The 9634-nt window shown below is 48.1% G+C and overlaps 1 protein-coding gene across 1 annotated transcript; it reads left to right on the top strand.

Annotated features, from left to right (window-relative positions):
* The first annotated feature begins 6285 nt into the window (after window positions 1-6285).
* On the top strand, window positions 6286-7149 carry LOC123398430 (peamaclein-like). Its single transcript, XM_045092902.1, has 2 exons — window positions 6286-6511; window positions 6667-7149. The coding sequence occupies exons 1-2, from the start codon at window positions 6406-6408 to the stop codon at window positions 6858-6860; spliced, it is 300 nt and encodes a 99-aa protein (XP_044948837.1). The 5' UTR covers window positions 6286-6405; the 3' UTR covers window positions 6861-7149.
* Window positions 7150-9634: the final 2485 nt, after the last annotated feature.

The raw sequence follows: 9634 nt of genomic DNA, 5'->3' as shown, positions 1-9634 counted from the left end.
ACAACAAACATGTTGCATATCGGGCCAAATGACGACATAGAGCATATCCGACAAAATGAAAAACACATAAAACAACTTACTTGCTTGGTGATTTGCGCACCACTTGGCCATCGACCGATGAGTTGTTTTAAATGGTCGCAATACTTGCTCACGGCCATCCACACCCACACAAAAAACTTGCTCAGGGCCTCTTGGATGATGTATCATCGATGGTTGAGCGAATTTGTCCCGCGATCACGGATAAGTTTGTTGCGCTAGGGCTCGAGTTTATCCATGCGTCGACGAAAGCAAAAAGGGCATGGATTGGGATAGAGAGCAACGGCGATCGGAGCACATAGGTTGGACAAAGTGGGGGATTCTTGACGCAAAAACAATCTGGACCGTTCCAAATACAGAAGCTCCCCTTTTTGTTTGGGTGTACAGAAGCTCCCCTTTTTGTTTGGGTGGGCTTATGGTGTCGGAGTTTTATATGGCAAATGTCTGTACTTCCACAAAGTCTCCTCACCTATTTCCGATTTTAATACGTCTAAATTGATCCACGTATAAATATAAAATGTCTTTGAATGGTTTGCAGCGTCTGGACAACTAGGTCCAAACGTTTGCGAATGAGATCAGAGTCCGCGGACACGCCTGATACGTCTCAAACGTATCTATAATTTTTTATGGTTTCATTCCGAGATATATTGCCATGCAACTACCACCATGACATGTGCCACCATTTCTACATTGCCATTGCATGATCGTAAGATAGCTAGCATGATGTTTCCATTAATGTATATGCCATGCTAGATCATTGTCACGGTACACTACCGGAGGCATTCTATATAGAGTCATCGTTGCTCCAAGTTTTGAGTTGAAAGTGTGATGATCATTATTGATGGAGCATTGTCCCATGTGAGGAAATAAAAGAGGTCAAAGATGCCCACCAAAATAATATATATATATATAAGAGGCCAAAGAGCCCACACACAAAAAATGATGAGAGAAAAAGAGAGAAGGGACAATGCTACCACCTTTCCACACTTGTGCATATTAAGCACCATGATCTTCATGATTGAGAGTCTCTCGTTTTGTCACCACCATATAACTAGTGGGAAATTTCATTATATAACTTGGCTTGTATATTCCAATGATAGGCTTCCTCAAAATTGCCTTAGGTCTTCGTGAGCAAGCAAGTTGGATGCACACCCATTAGTTTTCTTCAAGAGCTTTCATATACTCTTAGCTCTAGTGCATTATTTGTATGGCAATCCCTACTCATTCACATTGATATCTATTGATGAGCATATCCACAGCTCATTGATATGCCTAGTTAATGTGACCATCTTCTCCTTGTTTTTCTTGCAACCTCCACCACACTCCACACCACTTATAGTGCTAAAACCTTGGCTCACGCTCATGTATTGTGTGAGAGTTGAAAAGGTTTGAGAAAGTAAAGGTGTGAAAACAATTACTTGGTCAATATCGGGGTTGTGCATGATTTAAATTTGTTGTGCAATGATGATAGAGCATAGCCAGAATATATGCTTTTGTAGGGATAACTTTCTTTTGGCCTTGTTATTTTAAAAGTTCATGATCACCTTGCTAGTTTTCTTAAAGTATTATTGTTTCCACGTCAATAGCAAACTGTTGTTTTGAATCTAATGGATCTAAACATTCACGTCACATAAGAGGAGTTACAAAGGACATCTATGCTAGGTAGCATTAAAGCATCAAAAATTCATTCTTTATCACTTCCCTACTCAAGGACGAGCAGAAGTTAAGCTTGGGTATGCTTGATACGTCTCAAACGTATCTATAATTTTTGATGGTTTCATGCTGTTATCTTGTAATATTTGGATGTTTTATATATCTTTTATATCTTTTTTGGGACTAACTTACTAATTCAGTGCCAAGTGTCAGTTCCTGTTTTTTATGTGTTTTTGGCTCTTTTTAATCTGATTTTGGAACGGAGTCCAAACGGAATAAATCCCCGAAATAAATATTTCCCGAACGGAAGAAGATCAGGGGGCTTGAGGGCCAAGCCAGGAGGGCTACAGGGGGCCCACAAGCCCCCTAGCCGCCACCAGGGGGCGGCGGCTAGCAGGCTTGTGGCCTCCGTGGCGCCCCCTGACCTAGCTCCTTCGCCTATATATTTTCTAAAATACAGGAAAAAAATCAGGGAATCCACGAAAATACTTTTCCGCCGCTGCAAGCTCCCGTTTCCGTGAGATCTCATCTGGAGACCCTTCCCGGTGCCCTGTCGGAGGGGACTTTGGAGTTGGAGGGCTTCTACATCAACATCATCGCCCCTCCAATGACTCGTGAGTAGTTCACTTCAGACCTACGGGTCCGTAGTTAGTAGCTAGATGGCTTCTTCTCTCTCTTGGATCTTCAATACAAAGTTCTCCATGATCTTCATGAGGATCTATCCGATGTAATCCTCTTTGGCGGTGTGTTTGTCGAGATCCGATGAATTGTGGATTTGTGATCAGATTATCTATGATATATATTTGAGTCTTTGCTGATTTCTTATATGCATGATTTGATATCCTTGTAAGTCTCTCCGAGTCTTGGGTTTTGTTTGGCCAACTAGATCTGCTCCACTGTAATTTGTTCACCCACCCTCTACTTGCTTTCATGAGAGAAGCCACTAGTAAACACTATGCCCCCCGGGTCTATTCACACCTATCATTTCCACTTTGCTTTTACTTCGCTTTGTTACTTTGTTGCTTTCAGTTCTCACTTGGCAAACAATCTATAAGGGATTGACAACCCCTTCATAGCGTTGGGAGCAAGTTTTTGTGTTTGTGCAGGCACTTGTGATACTCCTTCACTGGACCGATACCTTGGTTCTTAAAACTGAGGGAAATACTTACCACCGCTGTGCTACATCACCCTTTCCGCTTCGAGGGAACACCAACGAAAGGCTCCAAGTCCACAGAGGAAATCCTTTGCATATTTGCCTAGGAAGTCCCTTAAGGCGTAGCCGTAGCACAAGGATTCCTGGTGCCGTTGCTGAGGAGAATCAAGACAAGAATAGTCTCCCGTCAGCACGTGTTTCTGGCGCCATTGGAAGGTCTTTTGTTGCAGTAGCAACGCCCTAAGAGCAATTTCAATGCAGCGGTCCGAATGGTCCGCCCACGTCCGTTTGGATCAATGTGGACAAAAGTAGAGACTCAATGTGTCGACCCAAACCTAAAACGTGTCCGCTTTGCATGTGCGCGGATCCATTTCCGGTCTAAATTTATGTCTAAAATGCGTCGACGCGAACACGAAGCGGACGTGGCGTGCGCCTTCTCATGTCTGCGCCCGTCCACATGTGGCGTCGAGTGAAAGCCAGTGTCGTCTTCATTAACAAAGATCGCCCACCACGGGCCCACGTGTCGGCGACCCACATGCGTTCTTTTTTAATCCGAGCGTGGTGGAGGGGGGCTCATCCTCTTCCAGAAGTCACCCCCATCCACATCTAGCCATCCGTTGCTCCCCCGCCGGTGCAAACCAAGGCCATCATGGGTTTCTTCTCCAGCAAAGACAAGGGCAAGTCCCGACGCTCCCGCCGCCGACGTCTTCCTTCCGTCCGCCTTGACAGCGGGTCAGCATACCAGTGCACCAGGCGATGTGGCACTGGGAGCACCATGTCCCCCTCCCCTACCCCGATGTCATGTTGCCGCACGATTGGCACTTGGTTCCGGAGAGGATCTCAGTGCCAGCGGTGCCGCGGTTAGCATGGGCACATGCGAAGGAGGTGAGGCGCCGGCGGCAGCAGATGACACCAAAGCAGCGGCTCAATCCCGTCTACACTGCACACTCTCCAGACTAGGAGATCTGGTTTGTGTGGGATCACGAGGAGCAGCGCCGGCGTGGCGCCCGCAATGTGGTGGCTGGACCGTTGTCACCCCTCGTCGTGCGAGAAGAAGACCAGTAAGCGGAGGCCGCATACCAGAACACGCTGGCGCCCATCCTGCGTGCAAGCGAGAAGGAAGCGTGCCTCAAGGAGGAGGAGGAGGGGGCGTCCTACTAGAAGCAGCTGGCGGAGGCCATGGTGCTCTCCGATGTCGACGACTGCGTCGTGCCGCCGTTGGCCCCGTCGTCCCCCGCTGATCCAGGGTCGCTAGTCCTCAGGCCCGAGCTGTACGCCTAGAACGGGATGGTGCGCGAGTGGGTCAGGTCGCCACCCGTTTGGTTGGGTGTGACGCCGGAGCAGGAAGCGACCTGCCTGGAGCACTGGTTGCAGCGACGAGTGTCGGAGGAGGACGCAGAGGTCCGGTGAATCGAGTTGATGGAGTGCGAGGCTCAAGTTGAGGAGGAGGAGTGACGTGCTGTCCAGCGAACGCCGGTGCAACCACCGGTGGATGACATGGTTGCCGCCTCGGAGACGGCTTTCCCCTTGGCTGACCCGACGTCAACGCTCATCGACCTTACAGGCCCCGCCGCCGCCGACGAGAAGGACGCCTAGGACAACGTGACTCCTTATTTTTAGTTTATTAAATTTTCTGTTTAATGTAATCAGACTATCACCGGCCTTTAAGGTCAACATTAATATTAATATTTATTTAATGGTTTATATATTTTTAAAATGCTGGTTACAATTTTTTTCGTGTCGTCTAAAAATGAGTCATGGACCGTTGGACGCAAGCGTCAATTCAATTATAAAAGCAAATATAGATGTCCGCCAAACTAACTCAAATGAATAAAACGAGGACATAGCAAGCGTTCGTTTGGGTCCGTTTGGGTCAGCTAGTTGAAGTTAATGTAAATGAGTCGACGCTAGCTGCCTACTCAGGGCCGGCCCTGAGGGGGGGGGGGGGGGCAGCAGGGGCGGCCGCCCCGGGCCCCGAAATCCAGAGGCCCCTCCCATGTACGCAGATAGCCCAGGCCCATGCCCAAGGGAGACATGTACGCAGCGATATTGCAATTAGTTTATTGACTTGTTCGCGAGTTTCTGGGATGATTCCTTTTCGTTCAGATCGGGAGGCGCAAGCCAGAGGTTACGGTCTTGTCCAGGTCGTCCACCATCGACGCAAGTTGCTCCTCTGGGATTGATTCATCAGACACTAATGCGCAGCTTGGAGGCCACACGATGAAGAGATCGATACATCGTAGCTGTTGGCTGCTGCTTGGAGGCGAGACGGTGAGAATATCGATCCATCACAGCTTTTGCGTAGCTTGTTTCACAGTCTAGATGTTGATAAGTTGTTGAGTTTATAGCTTCCTGGTAATTTTGCTTGATGGTAGATGCGACTCTGTATATCATCACGAGGATTATTGATCCATGGGTAAAGGTCTAAAGATCTGCAAATCTTAAAAGTCATCTTTGTGTGTGTATGCATGCGTACAATTAGGTTTTCCTCTCTCTCTCTCTCTCATTCTCACTCTAACTCTCATATGTGGCCTGATTTGTGATTCTATTTATCTCATTTAAAATCATGCGGGAAAGCAGTACCAGAATTTTGGAGATTACTCGTCAAAGATGATAAAATTATAATATTTAGTAGTACTTATTAGAATTGACGTGCAAATTCATGCTTATGTTTGTATATCATCTTAGTTTGAATTTGTTAGATATAACATCATAATCTTTTTTAATTATATCTAATATCTGAATTGACGTGAAAATTTAGGGTCCCGGGTTTTAGTTTTGTTTCGGACCCCAAAATCTGAGGACCGGGCATGTGCCTACTTGCCTTGCAAGGATAGCATGCTCCTTTCGGTAACTTCCTTTTGCCTGTACGCGCCGGCGCCATCGTCTCCCCTTCACTGGTGTCCGTCGCTGTGTGCATCTACCTGCCTGCCCATCCGCGTGGTGGACTGGTGGTTGTTTACCGGCCGGCCTGTGGCGGCAGGCAGGGCGCACTGGCCGGCGCCGAGGTGCCAACGCGGGAGACAGCGGTGCGGCTAGCGTGATCCGGCGTACTAGCCTGCCGGGCATGCGTGCCGCGTGATGACGAGCCGGAGTGCCGAGGAAGACGACGTTTGCTGTGGGCGAAGCACGTAGTCTAGCTAAGCTAGCTGCTATGATATACGGGTATATAGAGTTGTTGATCTCTTGCCTTTACGTGTTTGTTAGCAGTTAAGTAAAGTAAATCTCACTGAAACAGTTCACTGCCCGATCTAAGCATGATGAGAGTTGATGGCCGTTCATGAGTAAAAGGTCTGCATTTTGGGTTACAGCTAGCTCACAGCCCATCGACTGATCAACACATCACCAGTTCGCCATGGTCCCTGCGTGCCACTGTTACGAGTTCACCACATAGGCCACAAGCTCACTGAATTCTGCGTGGTACTACAAGCTTTTGGGCCCTATAAATAACCCCACAGGCCCCAAGACACTGCTACCAGCTCACTCCTCCAGCTCCCTTGGTCTCAAGCTCACACCAACCAGCAGGGCTCTGCCAGAGCCAAGCAACTCTCAAGAACACCGCGATGAAGAAGCTTCGAACCACCACCACCGCCACCACCACTCTGGCTCTCCTTCTCCTCCTCGTCCTCCTAGCAGCCTCGACCCTCCGCGTCGCCATGGCTGGATCAGGTCAGTTCAACTCACAACCATTTCCCTTCCATCTCCTTCGGATCACTTGTCTGTCAGTAATGGAGCTTAAAAATATTTTTTGTCGTCCCTTGTGCTCGCTGCTGTATATCTATGTTGAATGTGGTGGTGGGTGTGCTGTACGTGCTCTTGACCAGCGCTCTGCGACGGCAAGTGCGGGGTGAGGTGCTCCAAGGCGAGCCGGCACGACGACTGCCTCAAGTACTGCGGGATATGCTGCGCCGAGTGCAACTGCGTGCCGTCGGGGACGGCCGGCAACAAGGACGAGTGCCCCTGCTACCGCGACAAGACCACCGGCCACGGCGCGCGCAAGAGGCCCAAGTGCCCATGATCGACCCACCACCAGCCATCCTCCACAGCCCATGGCGGCGCCTACATAGCATGCATGTACCTGAACTTCTTCATGCATCCCTCTCATGTCCTACTACGTCGCAGATCATTATATCGTGTGCCTGTAACTGTAAATCGTGATCGGCCATGCATGCGTAGCGTCCGATGCGTGATCCGACTGTGTTGTTGACCATGCATAATGCCGGCCTAGCGCTACTGTTATGGCATGCCGGTAAAAAATGTCCTTGTGCTGTGATAATGAACTACTACTATGTGTCTATGTCCACTAATTTCCTTGTTCTGCTTCTGTTTTCTTGGGGTGAAGTTACATACAACTAAGAAGATGTGCGAGCAGAGCATGAATGTTGTGTGCGGGCATAGTTTCAGGGAGCGAGCATGAGATGGGCACGCGATGCGCGTCGGTGCGAGACAGCGCGCGCGAGCTATGGGATGGGGCGTTGCTGCGATACCTTTCAGTTACTCCTCTCCTGATGAAAGCAGTACGTACGAACCGAATGCGACGCGTCAGGGGGTTTATTTATTTCGCCCACCGGCCGCCCTCGCTGGGTCACTGGACTGAAACTGTGCTACGATCAATCAATGGCGGAGTTGATGGCTCTGCTCGGCCTGTTGCGGTGCGAGTTCCCGTGGCCGGCACCGGAGTGAAGCTCGGATGGGAAAGGCGTGGGATCCAGTGTCGGCTGCTTGTCCTCGTCCCGGTACAGAAGCCTGTTCCGGAGACAATTTTTTACTGATTTTTTCACGTTGAAAACTTACGGAGATGGCAGCACGAGTAATGTAGGCCTGGAAGGGTGAAATCTGCTTAGGGCTTTGGAACCAATTGACCTGCTCCACTCCAGGTGAAAAACTTTTGACCTCGCAAGACTTGCCGCTGATACACTGCACATGTACAGGACGGTTGTTCGCAAGAGGCATCCGTGTGTACACTCAAAGCACCTTGTATCCTGGCTTGCTAATAATTTTTTCTTGAAACAACGCAAAATATTTGTCATTTTTATTAATTAAGAAGAAGGTATGCATATATGCCGCTAAGCAACGAGATAAAAAAAGCCTACTCTCGTGACATCAAGGTAATCAAGTGGCTTGCTCCAGCCAAGGCTCAAAGATGGGCTTCTTCTTTGATTCTCGAGATGAAGACTGCGACCAGGGCCGCCTTGTTCTGAAAAATTCTAACATTTCGCTTCTTTCATATTTTTCAAAAACCAGCATCATGACGAGGCAATGGCCTTTCTTCAATGGTCAGCCATGCACACCGTCTTTTGTCACCAAGATCTAACGGAGCCTTCATTTCGCCAAGTTTCGAATTCTAGCATTTCGCTTCTTTCATATTTTTCAAAAACCAGCACCATGACGAGGCAATGGACTTTCTTCAATGGTTAGCCATGCACACCGTCTTTTGCCACCAAGATCTAACAGAGCCTTCATTTCGCCAAGTTTCGAATTCTAGCATTTTGCTTCTTCCATATTTTTCAAAAACCAACATCATGATGGAGGAAATGGCCTTTCTTCAATGGTCAGCCATGCACACCGCCTTTTGCCACCAAGATCTAACAGAGCCTTCATTTCGTCAAGTTTAAAATTCTAGCATTTCGCTTCTTCCATATTTTTCAATAACCAGCATCATGACGGAGACAATGGCCTTTCTTCAATGGTCAGCCTTGCACACTGTCTTTTGCCACCAAGATCTAACAGAGCCTTCATTTCGCCAAGTTTCGAATTCTAGCATTTCGCTTCTTCCATATTTTTCAAAAACCAGCATCATGACGGAGGCAATGGCCTTTCTTCAATGGTCAGCCATGTCACGCCCAAGATGCGACCCTATCCTCAATTTGGCACGAAGGCCTCGTCAGGGATAGAAGCGCATCTCGTCGTGTCGCAAGAATGGATATCGTTACAAGTACATGTACTGAATAGAAGAGATATATATACAGAGTTGGCTTGCACTCACCACAAACTATATCAGAGTCACATCAGTACATTACATAATCATCAAGAGTAAGAGCAGGGTCCGACTACGGACGAAAACAAACGAGGAAAATAAGAACGACGTCCATCCTTGCTATCCCAGGCTGCCGGCCTGGAACCCTTCCTAGATCGATGATGAAGAAGAAGAAGAAGCAACTCCAAATGAACAATCAACGTGCTCGCGTCACATAACCTTTACCTGTACCTGCAACTGGTGTTGTAGTAATCTGTGAGCCACAGGGGACTCAGCAATCTCATTTCCAAATGTATCAAGACTAGCAAAGCTTAATGGGTAAGGTATGGTTAAGTGGTGAGGTTGCAGCAGCGGCTAAGCATATATTTGGTGGCTAACTTACGAGTACAAGAAAATAAGAGGGGGGGGGGGAAGATCTACGCGTAACGGACGTTACTACTGATGATCAAATGAATGATCCTGAACACCTACCTATGTCAGACATAACCCCACCGTGTCCTCGATCGGAGAAGGAACTCACGAAAGAGACAGTCACGGTTACGCACACAGTTGGCATATTTTTAATTAAGTTAACTTCAAGTTATCTAGAACCAGTGTTAAACAAAGTTTCCATGTTGCCACATAACCGCGGGCACGGCTTTCCGAAAAGATTTAACCCTGCAGGGGTGCTCCAACTAGTCCATCACAAATTACCACAAGTCGCATAGAAATCCTCAATCACGAAGCTCGCGATCTCGTCGGATTCCCTAGTGGAAAACCTCAACTCTGAGATTACCCAAAGCATCACTGGAATCCCGATGCACAAGATATCTCGT

Source organism: Hordeum vulgare, chromosome 5H (assembly GCF_904849725.1).
Source record: "Hordeum vulgare subsp. vulgare chromosome 5H, MorexV3_pseudomolecules_assembly, whole genome shotgun sequence".
NCBI classification, from domain to species: domain Eukaryota; kingdom Viridiplantae; phylum Streptophyta; class Magnoliopsida; order Poales; family Poaceae; genus Hordeum; species Hordeum vulgare.
Note: the sequence above shows the minus strand (reverse complement) of the source record. Positions and strands in the feature narration are given on the sequence as shown.